Genomic DNA, 23,861 nt, shown 5'->3' with positions numbered 1-23,861 from the left:
GAATACAATAAAAAAGCTGAGTTCTGCCCTTTGGGAGATGATATCTGGCCAGGGAAAGGACCCAGAAAGGAAAGGTGAATATTTGCATTTGCACCATACTGTAGCTTTAAAATAAAACCTTTGCAAATCTCAAATAAGAATATCAGTGTATCAAACAATCTTTCCTCATCTATTCTTATATGGCCTGGCCTTAAATTGTATCTAACACCACTCCTGTGAATCACTTTGGGGCACTGGTTTTACATAAAATAAATTAAAGCATTAAACAAGTGGTAGCAAATTGGTGTTGTAATTGAAGGAAAAAGTAACTCTTCTTTACAGTATATACACCAACTTTCCTTTCACCAAAGTAGCTTGCATTGCTTTTACATGCAAGCTTCCATGCTGCAGTGCTTTGGTGGAAAATTTCATTATTGCAGGGAAGGCCAAGAGAAGATTTAATTTAAAGACTTTTAAAATGGTGAAGTGCCTTTGGAAAGACCATTTCGTATGGTTGGGGAATCAATGACAGGGATCATTAGTTTACAGTTTTCACGAGGAAATAAGTGAAGTTTGGAGAAATTGGCACACAGAACTGTCAGACCACAGAATACTTTGCAACATTAATAAACAATTGAATCCTTTCAGGGTGGAGTAGTTAAACATTAAGCATATTCGTAAACTTTGCAGCACTATATCCTAATAAAAGAGTACCATATGCTGCACATTATTATATTTTGCACCTTAATTTAAGTATTGGATCGTTCTAAAGTTAGATATCTCCAGCAAAAGTCTCACTGGATACGGGTTGTAGATTGTTAGATTTTTTGCACTGTTGTAAAAATGATACAGTTTGGTTCTTGGTGGAATTGCCTGAAGTGTTTTACTGTGTTAAGGATCCTATAGTGTTTTGCTTTCACATGCAAAAGCTCAAGAGGAAAAGCTTATTGTAAGCAGAATGTGCAGTGAAGGCTGGCTCATATTTATAAATGATGTGGATCTGAAAGGGAGGTCATTAGTTTAATATAGCTAAGGTGCTACATTTTTGTAATCACTGGTTCGAATCATAACACGTAGGTGGAATTTCTTTCCTTATTCTACATTGTTCAGTTATCATTTCTGCTTTCATATTGTAATGGCACTGTAGGTAAGGAGAAAATGCTCCTATTGGCGAAAAAGTCAAAAGCCAAATGACACCAAACAAAAACAGGAATTGTTCAGCAGGTATGGCAGCATCTGAGGAGAGAAATCAGAGTTAACATTTCAGGTTGAGTGACCCTTCTTCAGAACTGATGGTAGCTGGTAAAATGTTGATTTACATGCAGAAGATAGAGTGGGAGGAGGGGTTAAGGAGTTAACAATAGATGATGATGGAGCCCAAAGAGAGAGCAGAACAGTTGAACAGACAAAGGATTACCTTGACTATACATCCTCACACCTTGTAGTAAAGACTCTATTCCATTGTCTTAGTTCCTCCAGCTCCATTGCATCTGTTTTGATGAGACCAACTTCAACAAAGGAGCCTCTGAAACGACCACCTTCTTCCTCAGCCAAGAATTCCCCAGCTCCACTGTCGACAGGGCCAAAAACCAGGTCCAACACACCTTCTGCACTTCCACCTTCACCCCCTCTCTTCCGTCCTGCAACAGTGATAGGATTCCCCCAGACCTTACTTAACACTCCCACCAGCATCCACATGAGAAGATCATCAGCCATTATTTCCTCCATATTACCCTCCCCTCCCTTGTCCATCTTCTGCAGGAACTGTTCCCCAGGACACCCTGGTCCTCCATCACTCCCCCATCACTCCCCCCATCCCCCCACATTCCCGTGGCACCTTCTCCTGCAACCGCAGAAGGTGGGCCACCTGCCCCTTTACCTCCTCCCTCCTCCCCCAAACATACCTTCCAGGTGAAGCAGCACTTTAGCTATATTTCTCACAATCTTGCCTACTGCATTCGCTGCTCACAATGTGGTCTCCTCTACACTGGAGAAACGAAGCATGGACTTTGCAGAAAACCTACATTCTGCCTTCAAAAAAGACCCTGAGCTTCCAGTTGCCTGTCACTTCAACAAACCTCCCTGTTCCCTGGCCAGGCTCGCTGACGTGCTCCAGCGAAGATCAGCCCAAGCTGGAAGAACAACACCTCATTTTCCACTTGGGGAGTCTGCAGTTTTCTGGACTCAATAGAGATCAATAACTTCAGGGCTTGAGCTCTCCCATGTCCTTACCCCAACCCCATGCACCAGACCTTGTTATCACACAGTCTGCTATTACACACATGGCTCTGTCCCCATTTATCATTTACTCCTTTCTCCCTCCCCCCACCCTATCTTCTGCATATATGCCAACATTTTCCTAGATTAGATTAGGTTATCTACAGTGTGAAAACAGGCCATTTGGCCCAACAAGTCCACACCGACCCTCTGAAGTGTAGCCCACCCAGACCCATTTCCCTCTGGCTAATGCACCTCACACTATGGGCAGTTTAACATGACCAATTCATCTAACCTGCACATTTTTAGATTGTGGTAGGACACTGGAGTGCCCAGGGAACCCCACGCAGACACAGAGTGGGTTCCACACAGTCACCCAATGCAGGAATCAAATCAGGGTCCCTGGCACCATGAGGCAGCAGTGCCAACCACTGAGTCACCGTGCCGCCCTTCCCACTTGTCACAGGGTCACAGGTCCTGAAACATTAACTCTGACTCTCCACAGATGCTGCCAAACCTGCTGAGCTTGTCCAGCAATTCCTGGTTTTGTTTCTGATTTCTGGCATCCACAGCTCTTTCAGTTTTTACCAATAAAAGGTCAATGTTCAAACAACCAATGGCGACATGAGGTTAAACTTTAAGCAGCACATGTCTAGGATCTGACATACACTAAGAGTGTGAAAGACAAAAACGCGTTTGTGACTTTCACGGGAAAATTGAATAAACACCTGAAGAGAAGAACTTTTCAGAGCTGCAAGGGAAGGATGGGGAGTAGGATTAACTGATTTGCTCCTGTGCTGAAACAGCTTGGAGAGATAGAAAGAAAAGCCCATTTTTATGATTCAGTCTCTCTTTGAAAAGCAGTCAATAACCTTTTTGATACATTATAAAGCCCAACATAATTACGCAGTGTTGCAGGGTGCTCAGAAGCTTTGAGAGTTCAGATATCAGCCTTACTACTGTCAAGGTTCTCCAGTTTATGAATGCGATTCAGTTTTGGGTTCAGATCAGAGCCTTCAATTCATTCTCAATTATAAAAAACATTATGAAAAGTGTTTCAGAAAACCGTTTGGTCAAATTACTGCTGCCTTGTAAAGCACTAAGTCCCTGTGATTTCTGCACTATATACTATATGTGACATCTAGATCAGTGGCCTGCACTCACTGATTTATGCTGCCCACGAGCAACCACTGTAAGTTTTATTACAACACATCAAGGCAACCGACCAGATGCTGCATTGTAGGCCAGTGTCGAGAAGGTAAAACTGCAAAACACCCCCACCACAGTCATCTGAGAGCGATTACGCTGGTCAGACATAACAAAGCCATCCAACACCAATTTTCATCCCTGTCTACGCTCTCCAGCATCAACCTAAAATTACCGGGCATTCAGGGTCGGATCACCTAAACTCACAAGAGTCACATTTCAGAGCCAGAAACCTGAGTGGATTGCATTTAAACTTCTGAAAAATAAACTGAAAATGAAGAACATTTAGGGAACATAAATACAAACACATTCATTACTGATTAGTGCAGGAATACTTAACATATTTAAATTTTGTCTGTAGTATCAATAGGAATTTTAATCCAAACAGAGAATTATGCCAACATGCTAAGCATTCTTTTTTATTAATATCATTAACATTAATTTCTAAATCTATAACTCTGACCTTTTGCCACATGGCAGTAATACCAGTTTATTTTAGCATTCAAGAAGTTTTTGTTTTGTCGTGTCCAGCAATCTTCACACTACTGGACAGACAACGCCCTGACAGGGCTCTAATCCATTGTAACTAACTCTCTGATCTAAACCCATTGTAACTAATGTTAGTAGCAGCAAGCCTGTTATAGCTGTCTCTCCCTTGCAGCTGAAATTGCCAATTCAGCACAGTGTGAATTTCAGCTGTACTTGCACCCACTCCATGATCTTCCTTTTTACAGTGTGTGAATGATGCAGCCACCTTTTTCAATTAAACCCTGTTGTGAATTCGAATTATTGAAATCTGCAGGAAACGAATTCTTACATTTAATTAAGTCCAGCAAAATAATCTCAGTGTTTTCTTGAAAAATTCACATTTCCAGTTATTGTCATTTACGGATTAACCCTCCTGTAAGAATTTATTTGGGTAGCAGCATTTCCAAGGCATTCTTAGCAGAGAGAAGTGTCCACAGAATGCCAAAATGTAGATTTTCGGTTTTGTTTTGAAACGCTGAGTCCTCAATGAGGAGCCTCAGTCAACTCGAGCAGTGTTGATGCTAACTCTATTATCATACTCCTGTCAAACAATGCTCCTTCCTGGGAGCAAATCATAGAATCCCTACAGCGTGGAAGTAAGCCATTTGGCCCATTGAATTCACGCTGACCCTCCAATGAGCATCTCACCCAGACACTCCCTTCTACCTTATCCCTGTAACCCTGCATTTACTATGGCTAATCCATCTAGCCTGCACATCCCTGGACACTATGGGCAATTTAGCATGGCCGAGCCACCTAACCTGCACATCTTTGGACTGTGGGAGGAAACTGGAGCACCCGGAAGAAACCCACACAGACGGGGGGAGAATGTGCAAACTCCACACAGTAAGTTGCCTGAGGATGGAATTGAATCCAGGTCCCTGGCACTGTGAGGCGGCACTGCTAACCACTAAGCCACTGTGCCACCCAAATGAAGACAGAATTTACTCGAGGATCCTCAATGCTGAGCAAGTTGGTACTGATGGCACTTAATCAATCTTCATCTCAAATCAAGAATTAATAGATAAAACTTGTGCCATCTGTAGCTTAAACAAATATATGTACAGAGTGCCCCACATGGCATTATTGCTATGTGCACCAGCCTGAGTAGTATAAAGGTACTAAACAATAGTGGAGGAACATGGAATTGAGGTAAGAGATTAGCCATGATCTCATTGAATAGTGGAGCAAGCTCAAGAAGCAGAATGGGCTATTACTGTTCCTGTTTCTTATGTTCCTGTGTATCCGGGAAATCCCCAGCTTTGCCTCCTTCTCCTGACCTGCTCAAGACCAGCAGGCCCAATGACAGTTACTCTCAGTCACGGTCTGTCCTACTCTCTGCTGACCTCAGGTTGGGATTGGATTGATCTTATCCAATACTGTTTATGAGAAGGTGATGATAAGTACCTACTTCATTAGAAATGATTTCATATTCTCTGTGAGCCTATACCTTAGGGAAGGAGGAAAGAAGTGTTTTTTTCCCCTAAGTATAACTTGCCAATCGGTTAGTGATTGATCGATCAACAATGGAACTAATTTCAGTCTGAAAAAGAAATTCCTTTCTGGTTTTACTAGATATGGTGAACTTCAGAAAATGGTTTGAACTCAGCTAAAAATAAACAGAAATCATGTATTAAATGTGTCAGCTTGTGCATAAAAGTATTCAGATAAGGATTTTGTGGGAAGGCAAGGAAGTGAAGGCAAAGCAACAATTAGATCATCCATGATGTTATTGACTGGGGAACAGGCTCAAGGGACTCTACGACCTACTCCTGCTCCTGATTTATATGTTCATATGTTTAGAGAATTAGTTGAATATACATCAGCAGTGAATTCAAAATACAAAAACTACACTCTTATTTGGGTAAGAAGTCCAGCAGCTGCACATTCATTCTCACACACAGCTAAGAGGTCATTATAAATAAAAAGGCCAGTGAGATTATTTAGATTGCGCAAGTATGATTACTGTTTTCCTACTAGCATAGTTCGATTTGCATGGGCAAGGAAAAAGGGACTTTGTATTTTTCAGTTCACACTCCTTAATCTGGGTGGTCTCAGTAATCACAGTAAATATATTTCTGATCGACGAGGTCTTTTAAGGTGAATGCAGCTTGAAATTTACTGCAAAAACAATTAGTTTGACAGTATAAGTTTGATAGTACTTTAACAGCATTAATTGTACCAGATTACTTCTAGATTCTCCTAAAAACATTCTTTCTGAATATACTCTCTCAGGACCCTTAAACACATCTTAAGTGTTTCAATCAACCACCTCCTATTCTCCTGAACTTCATGGATAAAATACTAACCTGTTCAACTGATCCTCATAAGACAACCTGCCATTTCAATTTTAGTCTGATAACCTTGTCTGAACTGCTTCCAATTTACTAACATTCTGCCCTATTTAATGAGCCTAGTACTCTAAATAGTCTCACCAATGACTTGTATAACTGAAACAGAACTTCCCTACTTTTGTATTCAATTCCCCTCACAATAAACAATAATGTTCTCTTAGTTATCCTAATTACTTGGTATATCTGCAGAATTACATTTTTGCAATTAATTGCTCAAACTAATCCCTCTTCATCTCAGAGCTCTGCAATCTCCCACCATTTAGATAAAACGCTTCTTTTTAATCCTTCCTGTCAAAATGAACAATTTCATTGTTTCACTTCATTTGTCAGAGCTTTGTCCATTCACTTAACCTATCTATCCCTTTGTAGTCGCTGTATGTTGTCTTCCAACTTACTTTATTACCTATGTGCCATCAGCAAATTTAGCAACCATATTTTAGGTTCCTTCATCCAAATCAAAAATTCACTTAAATTGTAAAATGCTAACACCCCAGTCATGATTTCTGTGGCATACCACTCATTAAATATTGCCAACCAGGAAAGGACTCATTTATACCTACTTGCTGTTTCCTGTGAGCCAGCCAATTTCCTATCCATGCTAATATGTTACCTCTAACACCATGAGCTTTTATTTTCTGCAATAACCTTTCATGTGGTATCTTTTCAAGGGTCTTCTGGAAATTTAACTGCACGAATTCCATCGGCATTTATTCCTTTAAACACAGCACGTTACTCCTTCAAGCAACAAATTGGAAAACTGTGATGTCCCTTTCACAAAACCATTTTGATTCTGCCTAATTAGTTTGAATTAGTCTTAATAATATTTTCTAATAGTTTCTCCACGATTGTTCACATTTTTTCTTCACATTTCTTGTCATATTTGACAACAGCAGAGATTCTGCAGCTTAGAAAATAATAAGCTTCAGCACCTTAATCAATGACATAGGAAGGGAAAAGGTTGAGATTCTGAAGAGAGTTAGGCAGGAATTTAAAAAGGAGATTGTCAAGAGTAGTAATATCTGAATTACTCCTGGCGCTGTGAGCTAGTGAGGGCAGGAACAGGGGGATAGAGCAGATGAATGCATGGTTGAGGAGCGAGATAGTGAGGAAAGAGATCAATCTGAGACTGATATAGTCTGAGACGAAGAACAAAGGTGAGTTGAACAGTCAGGGCAGGCAGGGACAAAACAGAGAACAAGGTAGTCTGATAAATTAAACGGCATTTATTTCAATGCAAGTGGCCTAACGGAAGGCAGATGAACTTAGGGCATGGTTAGGAACATGGGACTGGGATTAGATTACTTACAGTGTGGAAACAGGCCCTTCGGCCCAACAAGTCCACACCGACCCGCCGAAGCGCAACCCACCCATACCCCTACCTTTACCCCTTTAACCTAACACTACGGGCAATTTAGCATGGCCAATTCACCTGACCCGCACATCTTTTGGACTGTGGGAGGAAACCGGAGCACCCGGAGAAAACCCACGCAGACACGGGGAGAATGTGCAAACTCCACACAGTCAGTCGCCTGAGTCGGGAATTGAACCCGGGTCTACAGGCGCTGTGAGGCAGCAGTGCTAACCACTGGGCCACCGTGCCGCCCACATATGTCATAGCAATTACAGAAACATGGTTCAGGGATGGACAGGACTGGCAGCTTAATGTTCCCGGTTACGTATGCTACAGGAAGGATAGAAAGGGAGGTAAGAGAGGAGGGGGAGTGGCATTTTTGATAAGGGATAGCATTACAGCTGTGCTGGGGGAGGATATTCCCAGAAATACATCCAGGGAAGTTATTTGGGTGGAACTGAGAAATAAGAAAGGGATGATCACCTTGTTGGGATTGTATTATAGACCCCCCAATAGTCAGAGGGAAATTGAGAAACAAACTTGTAAGGAGATCTTAGCTATCTGTAAGAATAATAGGGTAGTTATGGTAAGGGATTTTAGCTTTCCAAACATAGACTGAGACTGCCATAGTATTAAAGGTTTAGATGGAGAGGAATTTGTTAAGCGTGTACAGGAAAACTTTCTGATTCAGTATGTTGATGCACCAACTAGAGAAAATGCAAAACTTGACCTATTCTTGGGAAATAAGGCAGGGAAGGTGATTGAGGTGTCAGTGGGGGAGCACTTTGGGGCCAGCGACCATAATTCTATTAGTTTTAAAATAGTGATGGAAAAAGATAGACCAGATCTAAAAGTTGAAGTCCTAAATTGGAGAAAGGCCAATTTTTATGTTATTAGGCAAGAAGGTGGGCGGCACGGTGGCACAGTGGTTAGCACTGCTGCCTCACAGCGCCAGAGACCCGGGTTCAATTCCTGCCTCAGGCGACTGACTGTGTAGGGTTTGCACGTTCTCCCCGTGTCTGCGTGGGTTTCCTCCGGGTGCTCCGGTTTCCTCCCACAGTCCAAAGATGTGCAGGTCAGGCGAATTGGCCATGCTAAATTGCCCGTAGTGTTAGGTAAGGGGTAAATGTAGGGGTATGTGTGGGTTGCGCTTCGGCGGGGCGGTGTGGACTTGTTGGGCCGAAGGGCCTGTTTCTACACTGTAAGTAATCTAATCTAATCTAAACTTTCAAAAGCTGATTGGAGGCAGATGTTCGCAAGTGAAGGCTGGAAAATGGGAAGCCTTCAGAAATGAGATAACAAGAATCCAGAGAAAGTATTTTCCTGTTAGGGTGAAAGGAAAGGCTGGTAGATATAGGGAATGCTGGATGACTAAAGAAATTGAGGGTTTGGTTAAAAAAAAGAAGGAAGCGTATGTCACGTATAGACAGGATAGAAGAGTATAACGGAAGTAGGAGTATACATAAGAGCGAAATCAAGAGGGCAAAAAGGGGACATGAGCTAGCTCTGGCAAATAGAATTAAGGAAAATCTAAAGGGTTTTTACAAATATATTAAGGACAAAAGGGTAACTAGGGAGAGAATAGGGCCCCTCAAAGGTCAGCAAGGCGGCCTTTGTGTGGAGCCACAGAAAATGGGGGAGATACTAAATGAATATTTTGCATCAGTATTTACTGTGGAAAAGGATATGGAAGATATAGTCTGTAGGGAAATAGATGGTGACATCTTGCAAAATGTACAGAGGAGGAAGTGCTGGATGTCTTGAAACGAGTAAAGGTATATAAATCCCCAGGACCTGATCAGGTGTACCCGAGAACTCCGTGGGAAGCTAGAGAAGTGATTGCTGGGCCTCTTACTGAGATATTTGTATCATCGATAGTCAAATGTGAGTTGCCGGATGACTGGAGGTTGGCAAACGTTGTGCCACAGTTTAAGAAGGGCGGTAAAGACAAGCCAGGGAACTATAAACTGGTGAGCCTGACCTCGGTGGTGGGCAAGTTGTTGGAGGGAATCCTGAGGGACATGATGTACATGTATTTGGAAAGGCAGGGACTGATTAGGGACAGTCAACGTGGCTTTGTATGTGGGAAATCGTGTCTCACAAACTTGATTGAGTTTTTTTGAAGAAGTAACAAAGAAGATTGATGAGGGTAGAGCAGTAGATGTGATCTATATGGATTTCAGTAAGGCGTTCGACAAGGTTCCCCATGGGAAACTGATTAGCAAGGTTAGAACTCATGGACTTAATGGTAAGGTCCTAGGGAGTGTTGCTGAACAAAGCGACCTTGGAGTGCAGGTTCATAGCTTCTTGAAAGTGGCATCACAGGTAGATAGGATAGTGAAGAAGGTGTTTGGTATGCTTTCCTTTATTGGTCAGAGTATTGAGTACAGGAGTTGGGAGATCATGTTGCGGCTGTACAGGACATTGGAATATTGCGTGCAATTCTGGTCTCCTTCTTATCGGAAGCATGTTGTGAAACTTGAAAGGGTTCAGAAAAGATTTACAAGGATGTTGCCAGATGTGGAGGATTTGAGCTATAGGGAGAGATTGAATAGGTTAGGGTTGTTTTCCCTGGAGCATCGAAGGCTGAGGGGTGACCTCATGGAAGTTTACAAAATCATGAGGATCATGGATAAGATAAATAGACAAAGTCTTTTTCCCTGGGGTGGGGTAGTCCAGAACTAGAGGGCATAGCTTTTGGGTGAGAGAGGAAGATATAAAAGAGACCTAAGGGGCAACGTTTTCACGCAAGAGGGTGGTATGTGTATGGAATGAGCTGCCAGAGGAAATGGTGGAGGCTGGTACAATTGACATTTAAAAGGCATCTGATGGTTACCTGAACAGGAAGGGTTTGGAGGGATATGGGCTAGGTGCTGGCAGGTGGGACTAGATTGGGTTGAGATATCTGGTCGGTATGGACGAGTGGACCGAAGAGTCTGTTTCCGTGCTGTAAATCTCTATGGCTCTATGACTGTACACAGAGTGTAAATTAGATTGTAAGCACGAAAAGGTTCTGCAAAGTGAAGCAGATTGCTCCAGGGATTCTTGGCTCACTTCTGTTTGGTCAGAGTCAGATTATGTTTGCATTGACTGAAGGAATTTTGCATCAGTGTAAATTCACCCTCAAATAAAGGGGTTAACATTCTCGAAATTAGATAAATGAATTTCACAGCTATTCACCTTCGAACAGTTGAAATCTTCCTCAGAGGGACAGAAAATCTTACAAAAGAGCAACAAATGTCTGAGAAAGGTATGTTAAATCTTGTTGCTTATTTACAAACACTCCAAGATGATGACATTATGGAAAGGAATTATCCTGTAATTCATGGGTAAATTAACAGTATATCTTCTAACACTTCTCTCTTAGAGTGAAATTTTATTCAATTAAGTTTTACAATGTTTGGGAAAATATGTGAATTAGGGTCACTCGTGACAGTTCTTCAGAAGCCAAGAACTGAGTTTGATTAATAATCCTTCAGAATTATTGTGTAATCTTTGATGTATATGTAACAGCATTGCATGTACCAGGGTTACATGGGTGAGGAGCGAGTTATAACTTGCAAAGAGAAGCTTATAGCAGGAACCTGATAAGCTTATGTTTGGATAAATAATGAACCCAACTGAAGGAGGGATGGTCGAGGTCATGCTCAGAAGATAAATGACCAATTAATGGGCACTTAAACTGCAACTTTAAGCTAATAAAAGATAGTGACTTCCTTCTGGATGTTGTTCCTCTGATCGAACTGTTTGTGACCCATGGGGCTTATTCAGTGGCTGAATCAGCCCACCAAGTCTGCTGCCCTGGTCCACCTGCAGTCCTTAACTCGACCTGGTGCTGTTAGGATTGAAGAACTCGAGAGTGTGGTGCTGGAAAAGCACAGCAGGTCAGGCAGCATCTAAGGAACAGGAGAATCAGGCCTCATTCCTGATGAAGGGCTTTTGCGCGAAACGTCAATTCTCCTGCTCCTCGGATGCTGCCTGACCTGCTGTGCTTTTCCAGCACCACACTCTCAACTCTGATCATCAGCATCTGCAGTCCTCACTTCCTCCGGATTGAAGAGCTAGCAACTCTCCAGTTGGCCTGTTGCCTCTTATAGGACTTGGAAGTGAGGCAAACCCTCCGACAACAGACACTTTACAACCGACTGTCATCGCATTGCATCGAGTGAAAATGGCCAGGGTGGGGTTTTTTCCCCCAGCTTTCTAGCCATGGACAGGACCACAGGTTTTGACAATAAACTCAGCATAATGTGTACAAAATAGTGACTGTTTACAGCATCCCACTACCAGTAGAGTTGGGTTTCTGTTATTGTTTATAATATATGTATGAAGGACCAGAAATACGACAATGATGTTCAAACAGAAGTAGAGATAGGAAATGTCAATTTACATTGGCAGAAGAATCACTGATTTTAAAAAACCAGAGAGGGCGTGATGAAATGCATTTTCCTCCAGCTTGCGACTGAATCTATTATTCTCTGCAAAAGAGGGGTTTTGGTGGTACATTCAATCAATCAGGGCTTTCCAAAAGGAACTGGATAATTATCTTAACAAAAAGGATTTGCAGAGCTACAGGGTAAAGGGAGAGCAGTGGGGCTAGCTGAGTTTCTCTTACAAGGAGCCAGCATGAACATGAAAGACCAAATGGCCTCCTTCAATTGTTGCCACCATTCTGGAGACTTTTTTAAAACTGAGGAGCTTAAATGAAAGGCCAACTCCTATTGTGTCAGCACCAAAATTAGAAAGAGTATGAAATACAAGATAATTGAATGATAACAATAAAACTTGCAATAGCATATAGCAGAGGGATTGAAGGATGTGAGAGGGGGCACATTGTACAAATGAGCTTCCATTTTAAATCTTTAAAACAGGACTGAGAGAAAAATGAAGGGAGTTATGATAGAAATTTACAGAAAGCTGACAAGTCTGGGTAGAGTGGACATGGAGAAGATTTTCCCACTGGTAGGGGAGACTAGGACCCAAGGGCAAAGTTCAGAGCAAAGAGATGACCCTTTAGAACTGAGATCAGGAGGAATTTCTTCAGCCAGAGAGTTGTTAATCTGTAGATCTCTTTTCCACAGAAGTCTGTGGAGGCCAAAAGTATATCTAAGAGGTTCTTGATTGGTAAGGGGATCAAGAGTTATGGGAAAAGGCAGGAGAATGGGGTTGAGAAACATATCAACCATGATCAAATGGCAGAGCCTACTCAATGGGCCAAATGGCCTAATTCTGCTCCTTTGGCTTGTGATCTTAAAGACAGTGAAACAACCAAGTAGAGCCTCCATTAAGAACATTTCAGATTTGCTATACTGCGATACTATGTCAGCGGGAATGGGACATCTGCATATCATACCAGCAGTACTAGGGCCTGTACTTACTAGATTACAAACAAAATGAGTTCACGGCTTTTAAATCTATCACAAAGGGGATACAATCCACACAGCAACAGTGACAAAGAAATATGTTGAGCTTTTAAACTCTATATCTTGGCATAATTTGGCAAGAAAAAAATCCAAATAGAAGGGCCAACCACAATGGACTCTGAAAGACCTCAATCTGTTTGAAATTCTGCTTTTTGTAAATGACCCATATTTTTGTTTAGTTTGGAAATTAAGATGCAACTTTCAACCAACTTTAAATATTTAGTATATGGAATAGAATCTGTTGGTTTAGTCATATTGAACCCATCTGACTAATAAAATCCATCATTAAAATATGTGAGAGTGCATTTTTTGGAAGGCTTTTCAATAACTGGGAGGTGGAATCCAATTGGGCTTTGCACTGATGTCAAATGAAGGTCATTGGCATTGCTTATTTTAATCAGATTGTTTTTCTTGTTCTAACACATTCACCTAAAAAGACACATGTAATTCACAGGAGCCTTTTACTCATAATATCAGAGTTTTTCACAGCTGTCTTCCATGTAGATTGTGGACTGCATTAACACACTGTATATTGCACAATATTTTCCAGAGCTCACCTTCCTGGATTAGCAAGTGTTTTATTTGTGACAGCCTGCAGCATGCTTTTAAAACTTAATTTATGTAAATCAGAATGAAGTGAAACTGGATGTTGGAAATCTGAAATAGGAAAACAAGCTGCAACAAATGACTCAGCATCTCAGGAAAATAGATTGCCCTATTTTCTCTTTTCAACTTTCCTGCTGCAGCTTGAGTGTGAATTGGACTGACTTCAGCAGTCAAGTGTTTGAAACGGTAGTTCTGTGTCTTACATGCTCGGAGCATTGCCCTGTGACCAGCTTGAACTCTTGCGCTTTCTGATTCTGTCCCCTCCCACCATCAGTTAAGTCTGCACTAACATGACATCCGTGATAGCAGGTGTAGAAACCCCAGCAGAAGTAAAATAATCTGATCAGACTTTATGAAAAAAGACAGAATGCTCTGACACAAAATTAGAAAATTCATTGCTTTCGTTAACTGGATTCAAAAGTCAATGCTCAGATTGAAGGAGGCACTGTTGTAACACATTGTTCCAAATTGAATATGGCAATCCTTGGTATCACATTAAAGCCTACCAGGACGCAATTGCTATAATGCATTTTCCCTTGTTAATAACTTAGCGTATTCTGTAATTTAATTTGATAGAGAGCCACTTCAACTCGTCAGTAGTTTCTAAGATGAAAGAGAAGTTACATATTGAAGGTAGTCATATGAGCTTCTGCCACACCCTTTCAAACTCGATTGGATTTCTCACAACTTAAGAGTTTCCTACAACAGGAATACATGAGCATAATTGTAAATTTAATTACTGTCAGAGCTCCTGGGCAGTAGAACAGGACAAAGTGATAGAAACGACCGTAGCGATTTAATAGAGAGCTAAGTTTTCTTTGTATGGATTTGCAGGCAAATGAATTGAATTGCACATGGTTTAACTTCAGATGCCTTTTCTCTCACAAAGCATGAACTTTAAACAGGCCCAAATCTAGGGCACTGAGTCAGAGCTATTCAAGGCCTCATATAAACCACCAGTTCCAAAACGAAGTGTCTCATATTTTAACTAACTGCCTGTCTTGACATAGATTTTTTTTATTTGAGTTTCAGTGTTAACTTTAGAAATGTCTGCAGTTGGCTGAAACCTCAAGCTACTGTACCATCCTCTCTAGATCATTAATATAACAGGAATAAAAACAGGTATCTGTCACGTCATTCCCTGTGGGTTTCATTTAAGAGCACAAAATATTACATTAATAAAATAGATGGATTAAATAATACAAATAAAGAAACAGCCACTGTTTTAAAGAGATCACAATATTGTGATGCGTTGTGCATTGCTCTGGGGCCCAATGTCACAAACATTAGTCAAACAGGCCAATAAGAGTTCTGTGCTTGTAAAATCCAAAATTTTGAAGACTAAATTTTCTTCCAGAATTTTCTATAATAGTCAATTGTCAGCTGACCAATAAAGGAAAGCATGCCAAATACCTTCTTCAGTATCCTATCCACCTGCGACTCCATTTTCAAGGAATTATGAACCTCCATTCCAAGGTCTCTGTTCAACAACATTCCCCAGGACCTTACCATGTATAAGTCCTGCCCTGTTCTGCCTTTCGAAAATGCAGCACCTCACATTTATCTAAACTAAACTCCATCTGCCACTCATCAGCCCATTGGCCCATCTGATCAAGATCCCACTGTACTCTGAGATAACCCTCTTTGTAGCCACATCCACTACATCAGCTGCAAACTCATTAACCATACCTCCTATATTCACATCCGAATCATTTATATAAATTAAGAAATGACAATAATTGACAGTGATAGGAAACAGAATAATGTTTAATTGATATTTTTTCAGGCTGAAGGAATTCAGGGTTCAGTATTGGGTTCTTTGCATTTCCTGAAATGTATGCTATAGATCTTGGTGTGCAGGGAACTATTTCACAGTTTGAGAATGACCGTTTGAGAATGACACAATACATGGAGAAATTGTAAACTTTGAGGTGGAAATTGTAGAATATCTAGAAGGATATTGACAAGGTGATGGAGTGAGCAGATAAGTGGCAGATGAAGTTCAATTCAGAGAAATATTAGGTGACACACCTCAATACAAAAAATGGATACAGTATAACATAAAGTGTACCATTCTAAAGGGTGTGCTGGAGCAGAAAGAGAGCTGTGTACATGCGTAAGTCATTAAAAGTGGCAGAACAGGTGGAGAGTACGGTCAATAAAGCACACAGTATTCCAGGCTTCAGTAATAGGAGCATTGAATACTCTTAAGATTTAACACTGGCTAGACCTCAACTAGAGTATTTTCTGCAATTCTGGGCACCACAGTGAAGGAAGGATTGGCGAGAATGCAAAATTGTTTACAAGAACAGTTCTAGGGATGGGAAACTTCAGTTATGAGAAACAAATTGAAGTAATTAGGTAGTGAAGATTAGAAGGAGATTTGATAGAAGATTTTAAAATTATGAGGGACCTGGACCGAGTAGATAGGAAGAAAGTGTTTCCACTCAGAAACAGATTAGGAATCAGACGGTGTCGTACTGAAGTGTTTTGCAAAAGAAGCAAATGGGAGGTGTCGTGGGTGGCACGGTGGCACAGTGGTTAGCACTGCTGCCTCACAATGCCAGAGACCCGGGTTCAATTCCCGCCTCAGGCGACTGACTGTGTGGAGTTTGCATGTTCTACCCGTGTCCACGTGGGTTTCCTCCGGGTGCTCAGGTTTCCTCCCACAATCCAAAAAAAGATGTGCAGGTCAGGTGAATTGGCCATGCTAAATTGCCCGTAGTGTTAGGTAAGGGGTAAATGTAGGGGTATGGGTGGGTTGCGCTTCGGCGGGGCGGTGTGGACTTGTTGGGCCGAAGGGCCTGTTTCCACACTGTAAGTAATCTAATCTAATCTAAAAAAAAACTGTTTTCACACAGTGAAAAGTTAGGATCGGGAATGCACTGCCTGGTATTGTGTGGAGGCAGGTTCATTTGAGGCATTTAAGAGGATAATTATTTAAATAGAAACAATAAGTAGGGTTGCAGGGAAGTAACAGGAAATTGGCACTTAGTCAGATGGCTGAGCGAGCTGACAAGGACGTTAGGTAGAATGGCTTTCTCTAGCACTGTAACAACTCTGTGATTCATTTCACAAAGGATGTTAAGAGCTTCCACTGGACTGAATGGCAATGGGCTTATAGCTCTCTACGGGACAATTACATTATAGAGAGAAGGACTGATGCAGCTGCTGAGGTGATAAAATCCTCAGTAAGCACATATTAAAATGAAGAGGAATTAAAGGATTAGCCTGAAAGTTAAAGGGAACATATTGTTAACTGACTGAGATGGATGTAAACCACCACCCAAGTGAATGAAAGTGAGGCAGTTTAGTGATAGAATTCTTCAAATCAAGAGTATAATTATAACCAAGCTCACAACAGCCAGCTATTCTGTTGTTTTTGAGCTTTCACAGTTCTTCTGAAAAGCAAACTATTCAAACCTAAATTACAGCTGCCCACTCACAGTGGGAAACTTGTCAAAGAGTAGTGTTCTTGCTCTCAAATCTTTGGCTTCTCAAGATGATTCATACTAGTCTGTATATTTTTCAATAACTGAGGATAGAGTTAAAGCTTCCAGCATATTGATGCATTGCCAGGTTTCAAGATGGATTAGCTTTGCACTTATGTCATTGATTGTGTGATGAGACGCAGGGCTGGGTTTGACTTGTGCGATCTGACATTTCTTGTTTTGGCAGGACCTGACAGGTGGAGGATTTGAAGGAAACTTGAATTCACTGATGTTGAAGGAAGGTTTGGAGTACTATCATTTCAGCTAAGGACCCCTGCTACTACTACTATATCGTTGACTACACCAGTGCCTGCAGGAAGATAGAAAGTAATTTTGTCTCATTACAGATTTTATTACAGTTAATTCAACATGAGGTTGAGTTTGTTTGAGAAGACTTTTCAGTGGGGCCTTGTGTTTCTGGTAATGCTTTGGTGACATGGTTCATGCTTGCAGTTGAACTCATAGATCACATTGAACTAAAAAGTGTCTAAGTGACATTAATAATTACCAGAAAATTCTATTCAAAAGAATAAAAGTTCTACTCCAGCAGAACCTTTTAAACCTATGACCACTACCCTGGAGAAGGACAAAGGGCAGCAGATACATGGGAACACCAGCAAGCTACCCTCCAAGCCACTATATCGCTGCTCTGCCAAAACCATAAAACTCACTTCCAAAAGCATTGTGGGTGCATCTACATCACAAAGACTTCAGCGTTTCAAGAAGGCAGCTCATTGCTTCCTTCTCCAGGGCAATTGGAGATGAGCAATGAACGCTTGGCTGGCTGCCAATCCTCACATCCCTTCAATGAATACTGAAAACAAACTTGCATTTTAGAATATTCTTCACAACCTGTGTATGTCTCATTTTAAAGCCTTTTTTTAAAAAGGTGTGTTCTAGCCAGGTTCTTCTAAGGAATTTATTTTGCTGATAGATTTTCAAGCATCATTGTTTACAGCATTGATCAGACTCATGGGATTTCTTTCCTGGCTTCCTTCCTGCAGTATTGTATTTTGAACTTCAATGTCGATTTACAAATAAAATCTAACAGGAGTAAGAAACTCTGATCAGGGCAAAAGATGTCCAACACTATAATGGAGTAATATCCCAAAGTGTATGGATTCCAAGCAGGTAGAAACGTAATTTACACGCAGAGAACCAGCAGTTTGTAATATGTCCTTGTTCAGTTAGAAAGCCATCCAGTTTATGCTGGCCTTTCAATTCAAGGGATGACAGTGGGGGTTGAATCTAAAAGTTCCACCTCCAATTCTCCCATTTCAAATGAGTTCTCTGGCTCTGTTCTGAAAGGCTGTAAACCACGCACAGGAAATGTCATCAATGCCAAAAGAATCCCACAGTCTTGGCAGCACAAGGTTGAGAAACATCATTTTCTCCCAAGCCACTCCATGTCCTCACTCCTTCTGCCATGAAAGGGTGGAATAGAACCGTTCCGGTGTTTTGTGGATTGCATCATTGAACTAATCCTGCTGATGGTATGCAACCACCACTCCAGTTTCGGTGGAAGCAGCTCTTTCATTCATGAGTGTGCATACTCTGCAGACCCTGATGACTACACCATGGTACATATGAAATGCTGTAAGAATGAAGTGTTCACATTCAGGCCTCCCTCAATCAGATCACAGACATACAGAACTACTACATGGCTTTTCTTGCCAAACCTGGAGAATGAATCGCCCTTACAAACCTTGGATAATTGCAGCCGGAGCCTTGTCTATCATCTTGAATGCCTCCTGGGCAGTTGTACATGTGACACATCACTCAAGGAGGCCAGAATCAAACTGGTTGAGCAGCCTTTAGTTTTGGTGACAATGAGGTGAGTGTTTGAATTATTGCACAAAAGAGAGATGAAAAAGCAGATTACAGTCTTGTACACTCACACACACGTATTATTGCAATTATATTGGCGACTTAGTTTTGTTTAAGTATATGTGATGATTTTTGTTGCCGTCTGTTATTCTGTTGGCTACAGTTAATGTGGTAATAGATATTCACAAGCCTTCTGGGTATGTCCTTCCATTCTGAAAGATGTCTATTCTGCGTTTCATTCCTGGATGTGTCTATGTATGTACATTGGTCAACCCTTTGTTGTAAAGTGAATAACACAAATAAAAGACTATTTAATAACAATGTGAAGAATTGCGTAACATATCATTTAAATCACTGTTTAGTCAAACTCCTCCTCAACTGGTATCAAGTTTTATCAAAAGGAAATCTGAAAGAGCATTGGCTAGTACTTAGAAGGCCTAAATATACATGTGTCTTCTGTGGGACATTTTATCAAAAACTAACATTGCACTTCAAACACCGGGAGTGAGAAAATGAGGGATTTGGAACACAGACAGAATCCAGTTCTGCTGGGCTTACAATCTGTTTATTCTGGGCCTTTGAATTCCATGCCATAGAGTCATAGAGATGTACACCATGGAAACAGACCCTTCGGTCCAACCTGTCCATGCCGACCAGATATCCCAACCCAATCTAGTCCCACCTACCAGCACCTGACCCATATCCCACCAAACCCTTCCTATTCATATACCCATCCAAATGCCTCTTAAATGTTGGAATTGTACCAGCCTCCACCACTTCCTCTGGCAGCTCATTCCATACATGTACCACCCTCTGCATGAAAACGTTGCCCCTTAGGTCTCTTTTATCTCTTTCCCCTCTCCCCCTAAACCTATGCCCTCTAGTTCTGGACTCCCTCACCCCAGGGAAAATTTATCTATTTATCCTATCCATGCTCCTCATAATTTTGTAAACCTCTATAAGGTCACCCCTCAGCCTCAGATGCTCCAGGGAAAACAGCCCCAGCCAGTTCAGCCTTTCCCCATAGCTCAAATCCTCCAACCCTGGCAACAGCCTTGTAAATCTTTTCTGAACCCTTTCAAGTTTCACAAAATCTTTCCGAAAGGAAGGAGACCAGAATTGCACACAATATTCCAACAGTGGCCTAACCAATGTCCTGTACAGCCACAACATGACCTCCCAACTCTTGTACTCAATACTCTGACCAATAAACGAAAGCATACCAAACACCTTCTTCATTATCCTCTGCTTGCGACTCCACTTTCAAGAAGCTGTGAACCTGCACTCCAAGGTCTCTTTGTTGAGCAACACTCCCTAGGACCTTACCATTAAGTGTATAAGTCCTGCTAAGATTAGCTTTCCCAAAATGCAGCACCGTGTATTTATCTGAATTAAACTCCATCTGCCACTTCTCAGCCCATTGACCTATCTGATCAAGATCCTGTCGTAATCTGAGGTAACCCTCTTCGCTGTCCACTACACCTCCAATTTTGGTATCATCTGCAAACTTACTAACTGTACCTCTTATACTCGCATCTAAATCATTTATTTAAATGACAAAAAGTAAAGGACCCAGCACCGATCCTTGTGGCACTCCACTGGTCACAGACCTCCAGTCTGAAAAACAACCCTCCACCACCACCCACTGTCTTCTACCTTTGAGCCAGTTCTGTATCCAACTGGCTAGTTTTCCCTGTATTCCGTGAAATCTAACCTTGCTCACCAGTCTCCCCTGGGGAACCTTGAGAGTGGGAGCCAGAGACTTACAGGAAAAATATGGTGCCTTTAGCTACTTAGGACTTGAGAGGGCAGTGATAGAGGGGGTAGGAATCAGGGATTTAAAGAAAGACAGATTGGGCTAGAATGGACTTAGACCCCGAGTGCCCTCACAGGTCCCGCTGACCAGGCAAAAATGTACAAATGATCCTGTTCACAGGATATAGGATGGAAATTTTTTGACTGCAGCTAGCGCAATCATGCATCCCACCCAACCCTGCCCTGCATTGGCAGAACAACCACCAGGAGTTTCCAAGTCATTGCCCCTTTGGCAGATTTTGGAGGAACAGTACTAGGTGTCACTTGCCCTAGTTTGTCTACACATTGCACACTAAGGATTATTAATCGTGTCACACACACCAGCAACTTTTCTTGACTTCAACATGGTTTGATGCGATAAACTGTTGGAGGGTATTAGTTGGCTGAAGTCGATGTCTGCTTTTGTGATTCAGAAGATTGTGTGTCGGCTAAAATTCGGATTGTCTAGATTATATAGTTGCATGTTAGTTCATTGCATTATGCTCTGTAAACCCATATGATATTTGCAATTTTATATAATCTATATTCACCATGAACAGAGCTGAGCAATCCTACAACCAGTGAATCAGATCAAAGCTCCGAAATCCTCCAGTGTCAAGTCGTGAAAGCAGGTGGATGATTAAACAAAAAGCAGAGGAGGCCGTTTCACAAATATTCCTATCATCAATGATGATGAAACCAGGTCATCAGTGCAAAAGACAAGGCTGAAATATTTGCAACCATCTTTAATCTTGGGAGGTGGTACCCAGCATCACAGACAGCCAATTTGATAGATCCATGCGATATCAAAAAATGAGTGAAGACACTGGATGCTGCAAAACCTTGAGGCTTGAGCTGAAGACTTGTGCTTCAGAACTAGCCATGCCCCTAACCAAGCTGTTCCAGGACTGAAATCTACACAAGAACATGGAAATTTGCACAGCAACGCCATGTCCACAAAAATCAGCATAAAACCAATCCACACACTTATTGCCCTATCTCCTGGAAATCATCAACTGAATGATGGAAGGTGTTTCTGATAGTGCCACCGGTTGACAGTAATGTTAAGCAGCTCATAGATGGTCAGCCTGGGTTCCACGAGGACAATTGTTTTCCGAATCCCTTCATCCTTCTACAAACATAAAACAAGAGCTGGACACGTCCAGCAAGACCTGGACAATATAAGTCTTAGGCTGATAATCAATAAGTAACATTCACATCACACAAGTGCTAAGCAATGATCAAATCCAACAAGGAAACATCTGAAGCAAACACAGAAAATACTGGAAAAACTTATCAGGTCTGGCAGCATCTGTAGAGAGAAAAACATTCGAGTCAGGTATGACTCATTTTCAGAACTCTTGAAGAAAGAATCAAGCTACCATCCTTTGTTATTCAATTACAATACCATCCCTGAATCCTATTAACATCCTGCAGGTTACATTTGAGCAAAAACTGAACCAGACCAGCCATATACATGCTATAACTACAGGAGAAGGTCAGAGGCTAGGAATCCTGCAATGAGTAACTTATCCCAAACCCATTATCTACAAGGCACAAGTCAGGGAGTGAGATGAAATACTCCCCATTCGCCTGGATGAATATGATTCTCTATGCACTCAGGGAGCTTGACCACTATCCAGGTCAAAGAAGCCTATTTGCTTTGAACCCCTTCAAATATGTTAAACATCCCAGTCATCATTATCATCTCTCCATGGCAGTAGTCTGAGCGGTACACAAGAGGCACTGCAGCAACTCACACAGGCTCCTTCTGCAGCAACTTCCAAACCTACAAGCTCCAGTACCTAGAAAGACAAGGACAACTATTGCATAAGAACAATACAATCTGCAAGTTCCTCTCCAAGTCACACACTATCTCACCCTGGAACAATATCATCTGGTACTTCTTGCCACAAATGGTTATTTTATTCACTGTTGGAATATGAGTATCGCTGGCTGGCCAGCATTTATTGCCCATTCTTTGTTGCCCTTCAGAAGGTGGTGGTGAGCTGCTTTCTTGAACTGCTGAAGTCCAGGTGCTATGGCTTGACCCACAATGCCATTAGGGAGGGAATTCCAGGATTTTGACCTGGCCACAGTGAAAGAAGGGTGATTTATTTCCAAGTCAGGATGGTGAATGATTTGGAGGGGAACTTGCAGGTGATGGTGTTCCGATGTATCTGTTGCCCTTGTTCTTTGAGATAGAAGTGGTTGTGGGTTTCGAAGGAACTGTCTGAGGATACTTGGTAAATTTCTGTAGTGCATCTTGTGTATAGTTCTGCTGCTAATGAATGTTAGTGATGGAGTGAGTGAATGTTTGTGGATGTGGTGCCAATGAAGTGGGCTGCTTTGTCCTTGATGGTGCTGAAAATGTGTTGCTGGAAAAGCGCAGCAGGTCAGGCAGCATCCAGGGAACAGGAGAATCGACGTTTCGGGCATAAGCCCTTCTTCAGGAAGGGTTTATGCCCAAAACGTCGATTCTCCTGTTCCCTGGATGCTGCCTGACCTGCTGCGCTTTTCCAGCAACACATTTTCAGCTCTGATCTCCAGCATCTGCAGACCTCACTTTCTCCACTTTGTCCTTGATGGTATCAAGCTTCTTGAGTGTGTAGGAGCAGCACTCATCCAGGAAAGTGGGGAGTATTCTATCACACTCCTAACTTGTGCCTTGTAGATGTTGGCCAGCTTTGGGGGGTTAGAAGGTTAGTTACTCACCTCTGACCTGCTCTTATATCCACTGTGTTTATGTGCTGAGTCCAGTTGAGTTTCTGTCCTGTGGTAAACCCAAGGATGATGATAGTGGGGGATTGATGGAAAGTAACACCGTTGAATGACAAGGGACAGTGGTTAGATTATCTTTACTGGAGATGGTCATTGCCTAGCATTTGTGTGGCGCACATGTTATCTGCCACTTATCAGCCCAAGCCTGAGTCTGTTGTATTTCAATATGGACTGCTTCAGTATTTAAGGAATTGCAAATGGTGCTGAACATTGTGCAATCATCGGCAAATATGTCCACTTCTGACCTTATGATGAGGGAAGGTCATTGATGAAGCAGCTGAAGACAGTTGGGTCTATAATACAA

At 41.8% G+C, this 23,861-nt stretch overlaps 1 protein-coding gene across 3 annotated transcripts in view; it reads left to right on the top strand.

Moving 5' to 3' along the window:
- Positions 1–19,303, top strand: part of b3gntl1 (UDP-GlcNAc:betaGal beta-1,3-N-acetylglucosaminyltransferase-like 1) — a 328,308-nt gene extending 309,005 nt beyond the window's left edge. For all 3 annotated transcript variants that reach the window (XM_043714488.1, XM_043714490.1, XM_043714489.1), the window contains one exon: positions 17,343–19,303. In XM_043714488.1, the coding sequence (XP_043570423.1) occupies positions 17,343–17,423 (81 nt within the window). In that variant the 3' untranslated portion in view covers positions 17,424–19,303. The remainder of the gene's footprint in view (positions 1–17,342) is intronic.
- The last annotated feature ends 4,558 nt before the right edge of the window (positions 19,304–23,861 follow it).

Source organism: Chiloscyllium plagiosum, chromosome 24, assembly GCF_004010195.1.
Source record: "Chiloscyllium plagiosum isolate BGI_BamShark_2017 chromosome 24, ASM401019v2, whole genome shotgun sequence".
In the NCBI taxonomy this organism is placed as follows: domain Eukaryota; kingdom Metazoa; phylum Chordata; class Chondrichthyes; order Orectolobiformes; family Hemiscylliidae; genus Chiloscyllium; species Chiloscyllium plagiosum.
This window is presented reverse-complemented; position numbering and strand designations above follow the sequence as displayed.